The following is a 22,060-nucleotide window of genomic DNA, read 5'->3' as shown; positions in this document are numbered from 1 at the left end:
AGACACTGGTACACTTTTAACTACAAGGCCATGCTTGGACTACTGTCCTTGTATATTTGTAACTTAATCTCACAGAGAAATGTTGATTCTTATGGTTTCCGATCAAATAATCATTTGTTGCTCTCACTGAACTGGGAAAAAGGGCCTTTGTCTTCTCTGCCCCTTCCACGTGGAACATGATGCAAAAGGACTGGAAATGAACAGAACTTATTTCACTGAATAAGTTAAAAACCAGACTGAGAGCACTTGAGACAGCCTCCTTAACTTGTAACTGTTTTTCTTCATTTATGAGTCATTTTAATTGTTGTAATTGATCCTTTTTGCTGCCTCTTGGCCAGGACTGCCTTGCAAAAGAGGTTTTTAATCTCAATGGGATTTTCCAGGTTAAATGAAGGTTAAAATAAAAAAGAGTCTCTCAGATGGAAAGATGGGCAGAGCTTCACCAATCTGAGACAAACTGGCTCTAAAAATGAGAAAGAAAGACTAAAGATCCACCATCTACAGTGTAGAATATTATCAGAAGATTCAGAGAATTAGGAGGAATCTCTGTGCGCATGGGACAAGGCTGGATGCTGGCGATCTTCTGCATTAAAATTTAGATTCACTATCAGCTCATATTTTCCATCAGATGGTAAAATGTCTGTTTTATTATCTGACATGTTGTTTATGTTTTATTAGGGATAAAATATGGGTTGAGATATGATATTTAGAAATCATTGCATCCAGTTTTTATTTACATTTTACACAGAGACCAATGCATTTGGTAACAGCAGATGTACTAACTTGACTTTATATAATCCACATCCCACACCCCTCACCTCCAGTTTCTGCGCCTTGTCCCTGCTGAGGGGTTCCAAGGGGAAGCTGAGGTTGTTGGCCTCGGCCAGGGAACGCAGGTCAAAGTAGTATTTGGCATATACGCTGGATGGAACGTTGATGTTGAACTGCAGCAGCTCCAGGAACTGACGCTCCAACTCATTCCTTGTAACAGAAAACAGAAATGACCAAATCAGTTAGGAACCGCACCTGTTTGAGATCGGAATGAAAGCGAAGAGAGTCAAACAAATTTGAGAGACAAAGTTGGTTTGTATGAGATCTTAGTAGATCCTTCCAGCAAACATATGCCTTCCCTCACAATGGGTAATGTTATGTAAGAGCTCTGAGCAGTAAGAGAATATTAATCCCACGTCCTGAATGCTGTTGTCATGCATCACCTCGCGGTTGGCAGCTCTGTCAGCAGTGTGATGACAGCAGCTTTCATCTGCTTCTCTTCAGTCCAGACGGATTCATGTCAAACTCCATCTCTGCGAGCTACATTTAGACTTTATGGTCAGTCTTTCCCCACTTTCAGATAGTTCTCTGCTCCTCCATATTCCTCACTACTTCCGTGTAGTTGTTTTACATATTTACACACACACACACACATATATATATATATATATATATATATATATATATATATATATATATATATATATATATATACACACACACATATATATATACACATACACTTCTTCCTCATTTCCAGTTATTCCTGCAACTATTTACCTGCTATCCTCACTAAACCAACTCCAGCTCAGCTGCTTTTTGTGCCACCGTGCATCAGAAACGTCTTCTTGGCTTCATTCCAGCCATAGAGGAGCATTATTTTTCTTCTTTTCAGACACACATAGAACTTTCTGCTCACTGGTTGATCTTTGGCTGCTCCTGATTGGACATTACCATCAATCTAAGCTCTCTGATTGGTGGAAAGTTTGACAGGAAGTGGCTTCATCATCATGTCCAGGTCTAAATAGAGGTCTCTTAGCAACATAGTAGTGGTAGTGATCTGTTTATGATGAAATGTGATAAATAATTGTTATCATGGATCATTGTGGATTTACCAGATAGAGTCTCTGAATAAAACTACATTTATTGGCTGGATTGTAAACCTTCTGGATGGGATAGAAATGCCTGGAAAACTTCTGTAGATCATCTAAAGGGTAAAATATTCATCACAGTTTACCCCACAGAGCTACACACTACAGCTCCTGAGACACTGGTGATGGTAGATGAGATGGAGCTCAGTGATCTAGGTGAGTTTTAAGGGTTAATTTCTGTAGACGGGAAGTTCCAGAGGGAGTTGAGGACAAATTGGCCATCGGAGGTGATCTCTGGTGAAATACTGAGTCACGTTCCAGTAAATTCAGAAGCGCATGCCATGGTCCACTGACCGGACGGAGTCCTGAACAGGTGGATTATGCTCCACAAAGTGGGCCCGAAGACAAGAATAGACCCACCAGAACAGGCTGGTGTGAAAGCAGCAGAGGTCAGAGGTGGCGGCAGAGGTAACGTGACTAGCGAATCATGTTACTCCTCCGGATAACCCCACCAAGTTTTCCATGGTTTTAAAAAGCATGTAGTATCCAGGACAAAGAGGCTGTATTACAAACAACTGATTTTCTGAGTCTATAATTAAACCCAGAATAAAACAACTCCATGTGCTACAGAGTTTTAATTTGCTCCAGTAGAAAACCTTTTAACTGGTAAAGAACTGAGCATCTCTGCTTGGCAGTTCGTTAGGAACTCCTCAGACGGGGGTCATCCTGAGCATTTCCAGACCACCACAGCTGAACAAAAACTAACCCCACAAACACGGAGGGCGTCAAAGATACAGCTGAGACTGTGGAAACAGTTGATCCACTGACAAGTAAGCATCAAGAATATCATGAAGTCAGTAAAACCAAATATATCTGATATTCTACAGCTCAAACTAGAATGAACAATAAACTAAATAATCTAAAGATTTTTCAGTAATAAAAACAATCTCATTCTTTACTTCAAGGAGTTGTGGCTTGAACAAAGACAGACGTGTTACTTCCCCTCAGGTACATGCAGCTCTTCTTTAAAATGTGTCTGCTTTAAAATACAAGTGATGCACGATATTTATCAGACCAATACAATATCGGCCGATACCGGGATTTTTTTTTTTTCTTTTTAATCGGCCCGATTAAAACCCTGATAAATTAATGAAATTTGGGGGTATTTTATTCAGGCAGAGTAGCCCTAAAGCAGGCCATAACCTGCTGTCTTCACCATAGATATATATAGAACGCTAGATGCCTTATGGCGGAGTCTTAAACGGCATCACAGGTCGGCCATCTTACCACAGGTTCGCTTCCTGGCAGAATCTGTCGAACCTGAGGTAAACCAAGGTAAGGTCAGTGATATGCTGAAACATTATTATTCTTATCTCGATGAAATTTTGACGGATTTACAAATGGTTGGATTTATTAGAAACAGTATTAACGTGGTTATAATCCTGGATGCTTGGACATGTTGAAATCGCAGATTTTCTCTTCAGAAAACGGTTTAGTCAACGTTGTGTATGGCTAGGCTGCTAGCTAGCACCTAGTAATTTTACGTCGAAGTCAGAGGCAGAATTGGTGTTTCTTTTCAATATAACTAAAGTTGCACATGATTTTCAATTTGGGTTTGGTTTGTTTAAAACATCTTCCATTCTTATTTCTACAGGAAATTTGTTTTTCAAAGAGAACATGCCGGACTTTTGTGCAGCTTATGGCTGCGCTAATCATCGTAGTCTTGACACAAGAAAACGAGGCATTAGCGCAATGTGGATGTTGGGTCTTCGGACACCGAGTTTCAGCTCCTAATTAAATATTTCTAAACAATGTGTTTCAGACTGGTTTTCTATGATTTCATATATGTAAATGTAAATTATACTGTACATTGAGGACATTTGATAATGCTGAAGGTTACCGTTTACTGTTTATACCAATATTAGTGGTATTAACCCTTTCAAGCATGAATTATAAGAAACAGTGCCACATGTTTTTTGCATACAGTATTTTACTTCCAGAGACACATACAGTGATGCTTTTTTATTTCTTGATCATATTTTACCTTATTTTTTAAATGTATTTTGACAGTTTATTCAAAATTATTAATTAGATAAGCTTTTCATATTTATATTATCTGGCTATTCTATAAAAATATGGCTATCATTTTTATTTTCCTGTTTATCACTAAAGAAAGTTTGGTTATTACAATGTATGAATTTACATATATAAATATTCATTCTAGAGTAAGTGACAGTGTATTGCATGACTCACTGATGTCCCCTGAAGTGGCAAAATTACAAATATCCACCCAAGAATATACTAGAAAACAGCTGTCAAATAGGTGTCCACCGTAGTGGATGCTACGCATGAAAGGGGTAAATTTATATTGTGTATTCTGTGATTATGGTACATTATGAGCATGCATTATATTGAGAGGCGGATGAAGTATTGTCAGAGGTGGGTAAAATGTTCAGTTAAGTTTATCCCCTACATGTATGGTCTCAAGGCCTCAATTATTCAAGTATGCAGTGTCTACAGTATATACATCTGTGTACAGGGTGGGGATTTCAACATAGAGCCTTTCTTATAGCCTATTTGTAATAGGAAATATTAATCTACCTGTTTCATAACATTATTTTTAGGACAACATAATCATTAATAACAATTGAGTATAATTATTACATCCACCCATGTTTATAACAAACCAAACCGTTTGAAAATCTGTTGAAATTTGATCAAGTTATGGTCCTCTGAAAAGTACTTTTACACTACCAACAGCGTTATGGGTGAGAGAGCTACCTGTGGTAAGATGGCCGCCAGGCACGGACGTTCGACTTTGTTGGCTGGCAACGCGGACGAGGCATCTAGCGTTCTATATATATCTATGGTCTTCACCATCTTGGCCCCATTTGGGTCCTTACTAGCAGGACCCAGGCTTGGCCCAATCACTGCCTGACTAATAATGAGCAAGCACGTCTTCACCAGTATGGTCGTAATTCTTGGTCGAAGAAGACGACAACAGAATTGCTGTTAGCAAAACCTGTTCAGAGAGAATTCTGAGAGGAGGAAAGAAGTTTTAACACAATCTAATATCTCACCTGAAAAATCGTCATCGCAGCGAAGCAGTATGGAAAGAATACGAAGCAGCCACGGCAGCAGCTCGCGGTGCTAAAGCTAAAACAACAACACAGAGGGTCGACGTATCCATTCAGCAGGCGTTTGAGTGCTGTGAAACTTCCAAGAGACAGCGAAAAGGCTAAAGCCATTAACAGGAAAAGTCATGGAATTCATAGCGCTCGACCAGCCTTTTTCTGCCATTGAGAACCCAGATTTTAATAAGTTCATTTAGACTTTATGGTCAGTCTTTCCCCACCACTTGTTCAGATAGTTCTCTGCTCCTCCATATTCCTCACTACTTCTCTGCAGTTGTTTTATGTTTAACATATCGAGGAAGAAACAGCAGGTGGTTTAATTAAGTCAGCTTAATTAAACCAGCAGTTTAATTAAGCTCTCTTGCTGGTGTGACTTTGCCTCTCAACATTTGTGTTTTCATCTGAAGGTGATCTGGATAACTGGTTCTTAGGCAGGATATCTCTGCTGGAGTTGGAACAAAGTAAAAGTCCCTTCATGGTACAGCCTGCAACACCATTTGATGTCTGATTCCTGGTGCCAGACATCAACCCTGCAACCATCAGCTCTGAAAAATCCAAGAAAACATGCTGCAGTATGTTCTTCCAACATGATGCTAATTAAAGCATCGTGTGAGGAATTCAGTCATGTGACTGTGTCTGCCCGCACAAACACTGGATTCCTTTACAGAAAATGTGCTTTGGTGGGTTTGGTACAGATTTGCCTCTGAAATGAGATCATGGATGTGGCATGGTGAAGTTTCCATTGTTTATGTGTGCACGTGCATGAGTGTCGTCACCCTTCAGTAGTCTGATTTAACTGCTTTGACTCACATGTCCTCCACAGTGATATCTTTGAGAATTTGGCAGTAGTCTACGTTCCAGACCGCTTGATCGTCCCAGACCTTAGAAGCTAGCAGGATCGCTCCCAACACGATGCGCTTCCAGTTGGCGGGACAAATGTCGATCTCAGCGTAGGTCAGTAACCTCTCCAAATACACCTGACAAACAAAAAGAAACCTGATTTAGTTTAATATGAGCAGCTTTAAAACAATGATTGATGAATAAACATCACCAATAAAATCAGGTAAGTGTGTCTTCCTTTTCCCTTTGCAGCAGTTTTCTCCATACTCCTGGATATTAGAGGCAAATTAAATCATTATTCCCTGGAATTTCTTCAGAAAATATCCAAGCCAGTCAAACGTTACATTTTGATCCTGCAGACACCTGAACATTAGAGGCTGGAATATTCTGAAAAATAATGCCTGCATGATTCAGGTTCTACATGCATTTTTATATCGATGGCAAGAAACGTCTTGGAGTATCAACCATTAACCACATATGCAACGGTGGCTTAGAAAAAGGATCTGACTCCATGGAAAATGTTCTTCAGCCAGGTGGGACTTACTGACCAGAACAGCTCAGGTGGCTGAGTTGGACTTTATGCCAGCCGGCAGCTGAAGTCTGCTGTGGTGCAGACCAAGCAGTAAGCAGCGAACACCGACCAAAGAAAAAAAAGAAAAACACACCCACGAAGGCAGAATGAGATCACATGCCGACATGGTCACCATGCCAACATCACCAGGAAACAGCAGCCATGTTCACCAGGAAGTGATTGAATTTTGTGTCTTGCAGGCTGATGTTTTTTTATTATACGATTTCTGATTAAATCAGATTATTCTGGGTCATTGTCAATAATATACAACCCCAACGTGTTCACATGATGGAGCTTTAACCTGCATTTGTGGATTTCAGGGTGAACTGTGTTCACAGTGATTTCTGGAAGTCTTCCTGAGTCCATGCAGTGGTTTCCAGTAGAGAATCATGTCTGCTTTTAATGCAGAAGACCACCAGCATCAAGCCTTGTCCCATGCACACAGAGATTCCTCCTGATTCTCTAAATCTTCTGATGATATTCTACACTGTAGATGGTGGATCTTCAAAGTCTGAGGAACATTTTTTCTGAAATTGTTCCACAGTTAGTCTCAGACTGTTAGACAAAGTTAGCTAAGCTTACCCTCAGTTATCAGTTAAAAGCTGAATCCACTACCGGTGTCGTGCCGGGCTAACTGTGGGTCGGACCACATGCCAGGCTGGACTCTATGTCCAACGTGGACGGAAACACAGACACAGACCGTCTAAATCAGTGATATAACTTTCCAGTAACTATCAGGACAAACGGCTGTTTCTATTCAAACCCACACACACACAGCTCACATGTCTGCGCATCTGTCCAGGAAGCAACTTAATATCAGACCGCCGGGCCGAGCCGGCAGGATCAACACTTTCCTGGTCTCCAGGGACCGACGTGTTGCCGAGGGCGACAAGGTGTGAAGAGATGTTTCTGGGCAGATGAATGTAGGAGGGAGGCGTGTTCATGCCCAGCTGCACATGACTACGATTAGATCAGCCTCATTCACATCACACATTCCTCTGAAAACACGACCATGCTGGTTTCTGATGGAAACCATCATTTTCAGACAGATGAGGAAGGCAGCACTAATTACATCCTGACTGCAGCCGTGTTTCATCTTAAAGTCACTCTGAAGGGAAATTGCTTTGCTCAAAATCTTCTGTTATCTTTCTGCTATAGACCAAACATGGCACCAGAGGAGGCCACAGGATGATGAGGTGGCAGCACTGCCTCCTAGTGTCGCTACTGATACAGACTGCTTTAAAATGATGAGCAGGTCTTCAGGTTCTACAGGGTCTTTTAATTTAAAAATCCATGGAGGGTGAAGGTTCTCTTCCTATGATCACTGAGCCAGAGCAGGAAACATAAATGTTTTTAAAACCAAACTAAAACCCCAGCTTTGACCCCGGCAGGGCTGAAGGTGAATAAGCATATTTATTTTACTTTTGTCCAACTTTGTAGAGTTATTGGAAAAATATCTTCAGCTGGTTTTCTAAACAAAGAAATCCGTTTAGACTGAAAACGGGGGTATTTTAGTAGAGACCCCCCTGATTATCAGAGGCAGATTCTTAAAGCAGGCCTGGTTGCAGCTCAAACATCGCTTTGTTAAGATGGAAATGAACGTCAACTCCACCCTTCAAGGTTTTTCAGGATCGCAATGATGGAACAGTTTTCCTTTCTTTCAGTGCATGTGAAAACTTACTCCATGAGACAAAGCTGGAATTATATTAGACAGACTGTGATGGTCCCACTTAGGTCGTAAACATTTGTCGCAGCCTGAACTGGACTTTGTGGTATAGAAAATGGACGGATGCTTGAACTGACCAACTGGACGATGGCGCACTCTGCGGTGAGCTGAGCGGCGCTGAACAGCGTCCTGACGAAGCGGTAGATCTGCTTCTGCTCGGGGTCGTGTTTGTCATAATCAGGAGGAACTTCAGACTTCTAGAAGAAAACCAGAGGACGACACGTGACATAAAACATGAGACAAACAAGCTGCTGCATCTGATGTGAGTGAGTTTCATGCTGCTGCGTCGTGAGTCCACACCAACAGACTCTGCTGGAGACAGATCGGAATGATCCAGATGGCTCCTGAGACTGCAGCAGCTTTACACACTTTTCCAAACGTGTGTTTCTGTGTTGTTTCTCAGCTTGTGTGTGTGTGTATGTGTGTGTGTGCGTGTGATTGGGGGGGTTGTCTTGCTGATGAAACCTGACAGCGTAATTTGCACGTAATGAAAATGCATCTGCAGCTGAGGCCGTACCGAGAGAGGGTGCAGCTTCTCATCAAAAATGTCTAACAGCATCCGTCTGTCGACGTCTCTGGAATGGAAAGAGCAAAATATTAAGGGACGGTTAACAAACAGACGGCATGAGTCCATTAAGACTTGGAATCATCGCGAACAGTTGCAGGAAACCTTCATTCTGTGTTTCTGTGAGGTTTGTTGGATAAATAACTTCATCAGCTCCACCTGTTCCACTTCCTGTTTACACTAATAACTACCCAGCCAATCACACGGCAGCATGTAGACACGGTGAAGACGACCTGCTGAAGTTCAAACTGAGCATCAGAATGAGGAAGAGAGAGGATTTAAGAGACTTTGAACGTGGCATGGTTGTTGGTCTGAGTATTTACTGGGATTTTCACACACAACCATCTCTAGGGTTTACAGAGAATGGTCTGAAGAAGAGAAAATATCCAGTGAGCAGCAGTTGTCTGGACCAGGATGTCCCGTTGATGTCAGAGGTCAGAGGAGAATGGGCAGACTGGTTGGAGATGATCAAAAAGCAACAGGAAGTCAGATAAGCACTGCTTCCAACCAAGGGAATGATGAGAAATGTAGTTGGAGACTACATGGCTGGACAAGCTACACTGTAAGAAATGATGCTAAAATGTTGAGTGAAGGCAACCAGCTGCAAAGCCGTTTTTATTGAACTCAACTACGGGGTGTAAAAGGGAGTAAATGTGACTTCTGGTGTTGTGTGAAGCTAAATTCAGAGGGTAACTTATAGTAGAATCTAAGATTATATTCAGATATTCAGATCCACTCTTGTCTTTGAGCTGAAACAACTTGTGTAGTGAAATAGAAAATATCTCAAAAAAAGTTGTAGCAGCATATGTTCACAAGCTCCTGATGTGCTCTGACATTAATATTTAATGCATTTTAGGTTTATTCAGTCATCAGCCATGATACAGAACAAAAATACAAACAGGCTGATTTTATGCCAACCAAAAACAGAATTCAGAATAAACTGAAGCAGAAGCTAAAAGCTTAAATTAACCTGTTTTATTTTACCAACATATTTTTAGGAATGCATTAAGCTGTACCTGTTCTTTATGTGGTAGAAGATCGCCAAGGCAACGCTGTAAAGACAAAAAAAACAGGCCATAAAGGAGCATTTTAAAGTAGATCTAACATTAGAGGAGAAAATGTATTAATGTGTTCCACCCAGTCTGAACCAGTCAGATTACCATTTAATGGTGTATTTAAGGTTGGGCTGACTGACGGTGCTGTCGTCCAGGAAGATGGTGGAACATGAGCTGTACTTCCGTCTGACTGCGCCTGGATGATGCTGCAGGATGCATAAACACACACACACACACACACACACAAACAAACAGGTTAGAGCTGGACAAGTTCTGCTAACAGTCCTGATTCTGCTGGCATGCAGGAGGATGTTTATGGTGGAGGACATCGTCAGAGGATTCAGTTCCAGCTGTAGTTTACTGTACAGACATTAAACAAGTTTATAAAGAGTTTTGTTTGCCAGAATAAAATGAAAGATGTGATGTGAAAGATGAACTGCACCACAATAAAGCTTGAAATAATAATAATGATTTATATCTTAGTTAAAAAAGACTAAGACTTTAAAAAAGACTTTCAGGCATCGTGATCTTTTTACCTTATTCTCCGAAATATGTGTGAACTTGGAAGAAATACAGAACACAGAAATGAGTCTTTGCACTGCAGTCAGACAGTAAAAACCAAATAAATCCTCTCTGTATCTACTTACATGGTTGATGTAAAGGCTCTTCCGCTTTTCTCGAACTGAAAGTGAAGATGAAAGAACAGATGTAAATGTGGGGACTGGTGCAGTACACGCCTTCACAGACAGGGGGCAGCATCTCCCCAAGGCTCAGAAGCTCACACAGTTTCTGATGATAACAGCTTTTTGTTTTTCTCTAATACAGAGCATTAAAGGAAGCATTACAGCATTTTTCATGACAGCAGCTTTTCAGAGCTTCTAACTGCTTCATCTTGTCGACTAAACTGTGGCACGTCATCATTTTGGCATCCATGATTCCAGATTAAATTAAGAATAGTGACGGCTTTACTCAAGGTCAGATTTTCATTCTTTTCATTTAATTACCCTTTAACTCCGATCAGGTTATCTGCAATGCTAACTCACGTTAGCGGACATGATGATTTGTTAGTTTTATAAAGGGCCATGTTGCATTATCCTGAATGAGGCATAAAACACACACAGCTGTTTCAGCAACGCGTCCGTCTGTGTTTCCGCATCTATCTGCAACATATGAGCAGCACCAGATGGAAGCTAAAGTCCAGGCTTCATGGGGATGGATGTCATGGCAATACTGGGCCTTCACTGAGTCTAGATTTCTATTTACAACCCAGTAAAGTTGAGATGCTGTTTAAAATGTAAATAGAACCTCATCAACACATTTTATCCCCAGTAGAAGATCAGTAACATCTCAGAGGATGAAACTGAGACATTTTACCATCTGATGGGAAATATGAGCTGATAGTGAATCTGACGGCAGCAACACGTCTGGAAAAAGTTGGAACAGGAGTAACAAAAGGCTGAAAAAGTAACATCTGGAGGAGCATTTGACAACTAAGGTTAATCAGGTCTGTAACATGACTGGGTATAAAAGGAGCATTTCAGAGAGGCAGAGTCTCTCAGGTGGAAAGGTGGACAGAGGTTCACCAATCTCAGACAAATTGGCTCTAAATATCGTGGAACAATTTCAGAAAAATGTTCCTCAGACTTTGAAGATCCACCATCTACAGTGTAGAATATCATCAGAAGATTCAGAGAATCAGGAGGAATCTCTGTATGCCTGGGACAAGGCTGGATGCTGGTGATCTTGGGGCCCTCAGGCAGCAAATGCATGTTGTTTAACTTTGCTTTCCTTCCTTAGCTGATGATCTGGTTCAGACATGATCCTTTATGTAAAGTAACTGATAGATTTCTGTGATTAATTAATTGTAAGATTTAATACCGTGATTAATTGTAAAGTTAAGTAAGCGTGACAAAAGTCAACCCAGCAGGTTATTCTGACAGAGAAGACACTTTCTTCCGTATCCTTTCCAAAACTTACCATATTTGTGCATCACCAACTTTACCAGCCCAGTTAAACGGGACTCAAACACACTATCTGACCCACAAATAATCCAGGATTACTCCAGCGGGCTACAATCAGCACCATCATAAACTACCTGCATGTACTGTCACCAGCATCTTATCAATATATTTCATTTATTTCCCCTGACTGCAGGAAATATGTGATATTCCAATATGGGAATGTTTGGGGTCATTCAGCTCTGACAGAATAATTCGAGAGTCCAGGCCCCATTGAGAGTCTCTGGGATGTTCACAAAGAGAATTTAACCCTTTAAAGTTCAACCCAAGAAAAAACTGGGAGAAAATTCAGTCTTTGTCTCTTTAACAAAACATGAAAAAGAAATTAACAAAAATAAATTTTCTATATTTACAGTTTAGTATCGTGTGATGTCAAATTATTGTAGTGAGGAATGTGTCCACCAGGGGGCAGAAGACCACTATCAGATTTTTAAAGTGTTTTTTCACTGTTTGTATCAGGTCAAGCCTCTTTCTGACGTTCCCGTCATCAACACGAAATCTGGGATAAAAACTGCTGCCAGTCTGGATGGAAACGTCAAGTCGACGTGATTTACAAGCGCATCTAAAAACAAACGTCGACCAGAGTGCTGTACAACTAACATGAATTACGAATAAAAGTGGGATTAAAAGAATGAGAATGAGCTTAAAACATTTAACCTAGTTTTAAGTGGTTTTTTTTTGTCCTGATGTACATTTAGTTGATTTCTCACCTCACATATTTCTATTTCGATTCCTTTTTTTTCTTTGATTTCTCTTGTCTTTATACTTGTGCTCCATCCTGCTTTTGACATCTTAGTTTTTATCTTATTCTATTCTTTTTTAATGGTTATAGTATTTTGATTATCTCAGTGCTGTTTTAATCATCTGTATCTCATTGTGAAGAGTAACCAGGGACCGGAGTTGCTACTGAGCCTCGGCTAGAAACCAAACTGGGACCATTCGACTGAGATAAGCGTGTAAATAAATAAACGTGCCATTTTGAGCTCATGATGGTTTCAGATGAAACTTGAGCATACATTTCTGTGAGCAGCTTAAAGAAACTGAAAGCTTCATTTTGCCACAACATCATCCTCCATGATGAAGGTGTCATTTTGAGGGCGAAGCCGAACATTTAAAACTCACAAAGAGGAAAACTATTTCTAGCAAAGCAAACTGGAGCAGACGGAGAGCAGACGGAGTCTGGTTCAGAGACACAAACATTCACATCATGTACATGTTTCTCCATTCAGCAGACAGCAGCTCTCTCTTCTGTATGGGGTTAGAATTCAATTAAATAAAAAAATTACAACCCTGATCAAACATGCATGATGCATGTTTTCAAACATAGACTAACTTTTAGTTGAGGTCCATGCAGCCTCATGGACAAACATGCACAAGAAACACAGAGCGACAGCAGCAGCGAATGCACAGAATCTGCTAACAGAAGACGACACGGCTCAGGAAACAGTTGCAGACTACATGAAGGGTCCACTGTGGACAGAATCAAACACACGGTCAGCACGGCGTTACCGTCCCTCTACAGGCTTACCTCGCTTGTTCGGCACCACAACTGAAAAACAAAAGTCCAAGTTGTCTCCATGTTTTGACAGATTTTTTACAGCAAACAGAGGAGATGGGAGACTTAAAGGAGACATCTTTACTGGATAAATGTCTCTTTGGGATACAGTGAGTGTATTTCTAAAGCATTCAGACTCATTTATTATGTTGCAGCCTCATGCAAGAACTAAATCAGATTTTCTCCTCATCGATCTTCATTCATCACCACAAACTATTGCAAATTTATCTAACCCTTTACAATCCTGTAGAATTCCCCCAAAACGGGTTTTAACGGATAAAAAAGGGATGTTCAGCTGCAAGGACAGCGCGACTGTTTGGAGCTGAAGACATTACCCGGATGAAAACTATCTATGTTCCCCATCTAGCCTGACAGAACTGGGAGGATCTGCTGAGAAGAAAAAAAATCTCCAAATCCAGGAGTGGAAAACACGCTGCATCATTCCCAGGAAGACTCGGGGCTGGACTGGCTGCAGAAGGTGGTTCTACTGAGGTCTGAGCAAAGGTTCTACTGGTCCGGGTCATAATTCAGCTTTTCCTTTTTAAATGAATTTGCAGCTGTTTCTATAATTCTGTTTGTGATGTTGCTGAGTGAAGACTGATGAGGAAATTCATTCTTTTAAGGTTAAAATAGCTGAATGAGCTGTAATATGAAGACAGTGCTGAGAAATATGGTCTGCAGTTGTTCACATCAGAGCTTAATGGAGGTTAATAAAAACAGCTAATCCCCGATCAATGCAACGTACCAGCCTTCAGGCTACAAACCGCTGGGATGAGGAGGCTCATCTCCAGTTTACATCGTTCATCTTGTTAAACAATGTCTGAACTTGTAAATAATGCAAAATCATGTCTGTTCATTTCGATTTATGATGCTGTTATCAGCCTTCATCTGCCAGAGATGATGAAATAATCAAACATATCATGGATTTTTTCTAAAGCCAGGATCCTGGCTGGAGATTTCCAGCTGGATGAAAGGATGCTGCAGCAGATCTGACATCCCTGCATTAATGAAACAGCTTGTTTTCCCACCAGCAGACGTTTTCCATTGTTTGATTTGCTTTGTAGGCAGCCGCCTAGAGCGTACAGTAACGACGCTTTCTGATTGGACGGAGCCAGAGAAACGATTAAAAATAGTCAACATGCATCTTCATGCTAACAGGGCTGTGAGCAGGCTACTAATTTCACATTACTTTATTATCTTTGGGGATTTGTGCTTACAGTTGCATGTACATGCATAAAAATATGAAGCATATTACTTCGCTTAAACTGAGGATCATTTCTGACCAGTTTTAGAGTAACAAGAGAAACACTCACCATCAGTTTGGGACTTGCTGAGGAAAATAGTGCTGGCGCGGGGATAATCTGAAGGATTGTACTCCATGGGCAGATCTGAAAGAAGAAAGAAGAAAATTTCCAGTTAAAGATGTAAAATGAATCAGTAGATTGTGGATTTACCAGATAGAGTCTCTGAATAAAACTACATTTAGTGGCTGGATTGTAAACCTCCTGGATGGGATAGAAATGCCTGGAAAACTTCCATAGATCACCTAAAGGGTAAAATATCACCACAGTTTAACCCACTGAGCTACACACTGCCGTCCCTGAGAGATTATTGATGATAGAAGAGATAGACCCAGTCCTATTTCTATTTTTTTACCCCTTGCCTGTGCTTTCCCTGCCCCTCGTCCCTTAAAACATGGTAAGGGGGTAGGAGTAAAAACACTCCACTAGGAAGACATACCCATACTTTATACGCAATCAGAAGTCGTCGTTAGTTGTACGTCAGACAAAGCGACTAGTATCTATGACAACCGAATGGCAACAAACTGATGACAACAAACAAAGATGGCGTCGTCTTCAATCTTCGTTTCAGCTGCCTGGGCTGTGGACATATTTCTGCATTTGTCTTCAATAAGACGAATAAACGAAAGTAAACGTGATGTTATAGTGGTATTATACGTACTCGGAGGGCTATGATTAAGAATGTTAGCGATATTAGCAAACTAGCTAATGTTAACGTTAATTAATGTTATTGATTACTGGTTAGCAATAAGTTAGCGATTTAAAAAAAACAGTCCTGTAATGAGTAAATAAATGGCCACAGGGTGAAACACAATTTTAAAATAATTTTTACATCCTTAGAGATGTTGAATATACATTTACGGTGGTTTTGTCTTCCTTCTGGAGGGTTTGTGGCCTTCCCCCCTTCCCCTTCATTCAAAAGAGAATCGAGATAGCCCTTCCCTAACGCAAACGTGAAAAAACAGAGGTGGGATAAGGGCTAGAAATGGGATTCATCCAATTCAAGAACTAAAAACTGGAAATTAATTAAAATATTCTAACAGCACACAGGCTGAGGGACAGGCTGGGGTTCATGGGATCCAAGCTAATGAACTAAACTAAATGGAAAAATGATCTGCTGAGCTCAGCTTTGATCATCGTCTGCTCACAAATACAACCTGAAGCTCTGATCTGAGAGGAAATGAGAAAAAAAAAAAACTGGACTCAGCTGGTGGCCATGTTTGGGCAGATCAAATCAGATGTTTATGTATATGTGTCATCCAAAAACAGCCGGAGTCCCTGTAGTCCAGCCCATGTGTGAGCCACTGAACGAACCAGAATCTCTTTAGTGACCTCCTTCTTTGGCCTGATTTCATTCCTCAGGCCAAAACATGCAGGAATTTGACTTTTAAAGTAAAGAGACACAGAAACTAATATCTGTGATTAATGAAACATCTTATCTGAACAGTGAAGCTCTGCTGAGGTCATTTAATTTCCGGAACTCTTTTCTGGTCTGAAACTTAAACTTTATCAGTTCCACCTGTTCATCTGCCTGTTAACACTGATATGTAATCAGCCAATCACAGGGCAGCAACTCAATGCATTGATTAATCATTTAATGTTGTATATTAATTGTGGAATTAAGGAATCGTGACATCCCGGCTGAGGATGGAAGTCTGTGTATTGATGCAAGGCTTTGTTTTACTATGGTCTTCAAACGCACCAGAGATCACAGCCTCTTTCAGTCAGCTGCAGGATATGGATGCAGCCACAGCTTTTGTCTCCAAACTCATTTGAACTTCAGTGTTTTTGTGCTGAGGAGCCACTTTAGGAGCCTCAAAGGACGCTGACACACACAAAGCATGCACAGATACACACCGCCACCATGTGGGAGGAATAAAAGATGGAGAAGAGCAGGTTAACGATGCTGCACACATAAACACACTCAGCAGATCAACCACACAAACATACGGTTCATGTTCCTCACTAAAACACTGAGCTGTAAGCGTGCACGTGGTGGTGAGAAACTCCCACAGCAGGAACTGCTCCCACATGACGCAACGTTCATACTGGGAAATGACCTCATCCACGGACAAGGGTGTGCCCTCCCTCCCCCCACCAAGGCGAGCGCTGGTGACCCTCTACAAGAGCTGTACCTCCACTTCTCCAGCCTGGGGGAGACTAAAAACCCAACTTCCTCTGTTTCAGGAAGTGGAGAGGAAATGGAGCGTTGCACATTGTTCAGGAGGCGAGCTGAACAAAGAGCGGAGGGAATGTCTCTGTGTGTGGATTCAAGCCCGGCACGGAGAAAGCCTTAATAATAAACATTTATAATGAGCAGGTGTATCAGTCCACAGCAGCCTGTTTATATGAAAACAGTTCAGACGTGTGAACGGAAAAAGTTCCAAAGGTAAGGAGTAAATCAGAGTCCGGACAGGAAGAAATACATCAAAACGGGGACGGGAAACTATTTTTAATCTTTAAATATTTATTTAATGTGAGAAATCGAACATCTGGACCCAGGTCTAACAGAAATCACCCTGGAAGGAAACAAAGCAGACAGTCATCAGGAGCACCTACAGGAAACAGCAGCAGGCCTATGAAAACATAGCTAACTATTGGTGATTAAACCTGCAGCACGACACGGTGGCTTATGTGTATTCTTATACATGTTGGTCTTATTTGTTGTTACTGTTTTTATATGGATTTTTATTTTTTCCACTGCAGTGTTTTCCTCATACTCACTGATTATACGCTGTGCACAGTGGTAGAAACGGATGATATAGTGGCTAAATGCCAAGGCCAAATCCTGAACTGTGTGCACACAGCATTTTATAGACAGATTCCCTTCCAAGAAGTACCAATGTGGCACAGTTTGGTACAGTTTGGGTATCAAAGTGGCCAAATATAGAGTCGGCCTGGTACTATCCACACTAAAACCTTTATAGAATCTATGAGCTTTGAGCCATTCTCATGTAAGTTGGTACAGTTGTAGTCAAGGTGTTGATGAATGCATGCAGTGCCATCTGTATGCATAGAGCCATTTCTGTCATGATGTTTTCCACTGTGTAAACTAAATAAAAACAATTAGGTGAGCATAAAAATGTAATTTATTCCTTTGGTTTATCACAATTTGCCTAGGCATACTAACATCCACAATGTTTCTGACACTGGAATTATATTCTGTGAGGTCTTAGCTACACTGAGACCAAAATTATGCATATTGACCTGATAACTGTAGGGCTGTTGTTGACTGAATTAGGCTAGGTATGTTAAGGCAAACCACACTTCCAAACAAGATGCCAAAAAAAAGACCTTAAAATCACTCATGTGAGGTTGTGCTGAAAAGATTTAAAGCAAACATGGCAGGTAAACTGGTTAAAGCTGAAATATTAAAGGTAAAAACAAAAGTAGTCAAAGACAGCCAGCTGTACTCTGGACCCCAGAGGGTTAAAAGAGTTTGTGTCTGGGGAGAGGACTCATTCACTCTGCACCCACCCATCCCCTTCCTCCCATTCCAGTCCCTGCATCCTCTGCTCGGCGTAGCTAGGCAACGCTGCCTTGAAACGACTCAGATGGAAGAGGCGGGCTCATCAAAGTCAAAGACAGACAGCCGGGCCTTTTTCTTCCTTTCTGTTGCTCAATCCATCTGCTGGTACACTACGCTGTAAGACATGCCGGGTAGTCTCATTGTGTTAGCTGATGCGGTAAAAAATCCAACACAGCTGTGGACACACATTTACTTTCTCCAACTGGAGGTGGATCACGGAGCAAAAACAAAGTGATGCCAGAGAACCAGAGCACTGCTGACTCAGCACACCTGAGAGATTTCACAATAGACCTGACGTCAGGCTCCGAGATGACGCCACCAAACATCTGAAAACTAGAGCACAACCATAGTTATTCTACGTGCTTTAAAATTCTCATTAATCCAATCAGTAGAAAGTGACTGTAGGAGAAAGAGAAAATCCTGGTAATTCTAGTGTGAATGTAATACAGTTACTTTCTTTTTTTCAGTCAGCTGTTTTAATGCTCATCTGCTGCTGATCTTTAATAAAACTGTATTTAAACACTCATGGCTGTCTCTTTGGTTACCTGACAAAAAGAAATTATACTGAGATATCGTGTATCGTGATTCAGGTAAAAGAATAATATCAAGATTTAAAATTAGGCTCATGTCATCCAGCCCTACCGGTACCAGACGGTGGACCTGCTGGAGTGCAGCTAACCATTAACAGAACCACGTCAGCTGCACCTGCTCAGCAACCTCTCATCAGGCGAGGCTGTTTTCTGTTCGCTTGCTAAATCAACTCCGATTCCACAAGTAGTGGAAACAACAAGGCTTCTTTCACTGCTGTAACCTCAGAGTGATGTGATGCTCCTATATAGCGTCATATGAGCGACTCAAGATAGTCATCACCCTTACAGTTAGGTCACATGCCGGTCCCGTTTTATCCTTGCAAACCTGCAGGAACGCATGCAGTCTGCTGACAGCTGGATCCACACTGACACCACGGCTGCTGCTACTTCAGCAAAAGCAAGGACGGGTTGTGTGACTGGAGCTGATGTGTGATGGGAACATCTTCAGATTCTCAGCTACATTCACAGAATCCTGCTCATCCTTCCTACATGAAGCGCACTCCTGACAGGCTGAATGTGGGGAAAAACCCTCCAGAACGAAGACGCTGAGGGCATTCAGACACCTGACGGGCCAGCCGCTTTCCAAGAAGCCGAGCTTAACGCTTAGTCAGCAGCAAAACAAACACACAGACTGTAAGCAGTTTCTCCTGCAAGCATCCTTCAAGTCCCTGCTTTTTTCTCTGGAAATATCAGCTTTTTACTGACCAAAGCATTCAGGCAACGTCATGTGATTCATAACCAGTTGGAGGACTTACGTTGGCATTATCCAACCATGTGCAGCGTTCATGTTTGTCCTAGTTTTATTTTCATTTAACTTTTCCACTGCACAACTGAAAGCTTACGTCCACTAAATTTAACAAATAAGTCACTAGCCGTCTCCAAAACAGCAGCATTTCTATTGTTTTGAAGAAAAATGGGTATTTCCAGATTTATTAACCCTTAAAACTTCAATACATGCCCCATAAATCCAGGTAGTGTGTCACTTAGGGGTAAACTGTGATGAATATTTTACCCTTTAGGTGATCTACAGAAGTTTTCCAGACATTTCTATCCCGTCCAGGAGGTTTACAATTCAGCCAATAAATGTAGTTTTATTCTGAGACTCTATCTGGTAAATCCACAATGATCCATGATAACATTATTTATCACATTTCATCATAAAAAAATCACTATCACTACTATGTTGCTAAGAGACCTCTATTTAGACCTGGGCATGATGATGAAGCCACTTCCTGTCAAACTTTCCACCAATCAGAGAGCTTAGATTGATGGTAATGTCCAATCAGGAGCAGCCAAAGATCAACCAGTGAGCAGAAAGTTCTATGTGTGTCTGAAAAGAAGAAAAATAAAGCTCCTCTATGGCTGGAATGAAGCCAAGAAGACGTTTCTGATGCACGGTGGCGCCAAAAAGCAGCTGAGCTGGAGTTGGTTTAGTGAGGATAGCAGGTAAATAGTAGCAGGAATAACTGGAAAAGAGGAAAAAGTGGAAACATGAAAATAGTTTCTGTTGTGTGTTTGTTTCAGTTCCAATATTTTTTCTCCTGAAAGCCAAAACTTGAGAGAATGATGAGATGAGAAAAGGCTTGGTCACTGTTGATCTGTGTGTTATTTCTACAAAGTTCTGTTAGTAATAAATTCTGTTTTCTTCTTCTGGTCGGCCTTTATGCTGCTATATCTACAGGACTGTCTCAGAAAATTAGAATACTGTGAAAAAGTTCTTTATTTCCTGTAATGCAATTAAAAAACATGAAATGCCATACATTCTGGATTCAGTACAAATCAACTGAGATATTGCAAGCCTTTTATTGTTTCAATATCGCTGATTATGGCCTATAGCTTAAGAAAACTCAAAAATCCCATCTCAAAATATTAGAATATTTCCTCAGACCAAGTAAAAAAAAAAAATTATAACAGCAAAACAAAATCAAACATTTGAAAATGTCCATTAATGCACTCAGTACTTGGTTGGGAATCCTTTTGCATGGATTACTGCATCAATGCGGCGTGGCATGGAGGCAATCAGCCTGTGGCATTGCTGAGGTGTTATGGATGCCCAGGATGCTTCAATAGCGGCCTTTAGCTCATTTGCATTGTTGGGTCTGGTGTCTTTCATCTCCTTCTTCACAATACCCTACATATTCTCTATGGGGTTCAGGTCAGGGGAATTGGCAGGCCAATCGAGGACAGTAATGCCATGGTCAGTACACCAGTTACTGGTGGTTTTGGCACTGTGGGCAGGTGCCAGATCATGCTGGAAAATGAAATCATCATCTCCATAGAGCTTTTCAGCAGACGGAAGCATGTAGTGCTCTAAAATCTCTTGGTACACAGCTGCATTTACTCTGGACTTGATGAAACACAGTGGACCAACACCAGCAGCTGACATGGCTCCCCAAACCATCGCTGACTGTGGGAACTTCACACTGGATTTCAAGCAACCTGGATTTTGCGCCTCTCCAGCCTTTCTCCAGACTCTGGTGCCTTGACTCCCAAATGAAATACAAAACTTGCTTTCGTCTGAAAAGAGGACTTTGGACCACTCTGCAACTGTCCAGTGCTTCTTTTCCATAGCCCAGGTCAGACGCTTCTTCCGCTGTCTTGAGTTCAGAAGTGGCTTGACCATGGGAATACGGCTATTGTACCCCAGTTCCCTGACACGTCTGTGAACAGTGGCTTTTGATACCTGGACTCCAGCTTCAGTCCACTGTCTTTGAAGCTCCCCCAAATTCTGGAAGCGGCTCTTCTTCACAATGCTGTTAAGGCTGCGGTCATCTCTCTTGGTTGTGCAGCGTTTCCTGCCACATTTCCCCCTTCCAACAGACTTTTTGTGAATGTGCTTTGAAACTGCACTCTGTGAACAGCCTGCTCTTTGAGAAATTTCTTTTTGTGTCTTACCCTCCTGATGGAGAGTGTCAATGATGGTCCTCTGGACAGCAGTCAGATCAGCAGTCTTCCCCATACTTGTGATTTAGTTTACTGACCCAAGCTGAGTGTTTTTCAAGGCTCAGGAAACCCTTGCAGGTGTTTCGAGTTAATTAGACGATTCAAGTGATTAGTTGAATAGCCTACTAGTATACTTTTTCATGATATTCTAATATTTTGAGATAGGATATTTGGGTTTTCTTAAGCTGTAGGCCATAATCAGCGATATTGAAACAATAAAAGGCTTGCAATATTTCAGTTGATTTGTAATGAATCCAGAATGTATGACATTTCATGTTTTTTAATTGCATTACAGGAAATAAAGAACTTTTTCACAATATTCTAATTTTCTGAGACAGTCCTGTATTCATACATTATTTTGCATTCAATTG

At 41.2% G+C, this 22,060-nt stretch overlaps 1 protein-coding gene across 6 annotated transcripts in view; it reads right to left on the bottom strand.

The window, feature by feature from the left end:
- Positions 1 to 22,060, bottom strand: part of ccny (cyclin Y) — a 30,840-nt gene that overhangs the window by 2,314 nt on the left and 6,466 nt on the right. Inside the window, exons 1-11 of one of the 6 annotated variants that reach the window (XM_041967714.1) lie at positions 14,983 to 15,059; positions 14,640 to 14,714; positions 13,300 to 13,320; positions 10,401 to 10,435; positions 10,290 to 10,313; positions 9,859 to 9,959; positions 9,715 to 9,750; positions 8,651 to 8,708; positions 8,211 to 8,330; positions 5,807 to 5,973; positions 819 to 981 (exon numbers count right to left, since the gene is read on the bottom strand). In XM_041967714.1, the coding sequence (XP_041823648.1) occupies positions 819 to 981; positions 5,807 to 5,973; positions 8,211 to 8,330; positions 8,651 to 8,708; positions 9,715 to 9,750; positions 9,859 to 9,959; positions 10,290 to 10,313; positions 10,401 to 10,435; positions 13,300 to 13,320; positions 14,640 to 14,706 (792 nt within the window). In that variant the 5' untranslated portion in view covers positions 14,707 to 14,714; positions 14,983 to 15,059. Of the gene's footprint in view, positions 1 to 818; positions 982 to 5,806; positions 5,974 to 8,210; positions 8,331 to 8,650; positions 8,709 to 9,714; positions 9,751 to 9,858; positions 9,960 to 10,289; positions 10,314 to 10,400; positions 10,436 to 13,299; positions 13,321 to 14,639; positions 14,715 to 14,982; positions 15,060 to 22,060 lie in introns of those variants that run through there. The other 5 variants (XM_041967710.1, XM_041967715.1, XM_041967712.1 and 2 more) reach the window with 5 other exon arrangements.

The sequence above is a fragment of the Melanotaenia boesemani genome, chromosome 18 (genome assembly GCF_017639745.1).
Source record: "Melanotaenia boesemani isolate fMelBoe1 chromosome 18, fMelBoe1.pri, whole genome shotgun sequence".
NCBI lineage: Eukaryota > Metazoa > Chordata > Actinopteri > Atheriniformes > Melanotaeniidae > Melanotaenia > Melanotaenia boesemani.
Note: the sequence above shows the minus strand (reverse complement) of the source record. Positions and strands in the feature narration are given on the sequence as shown.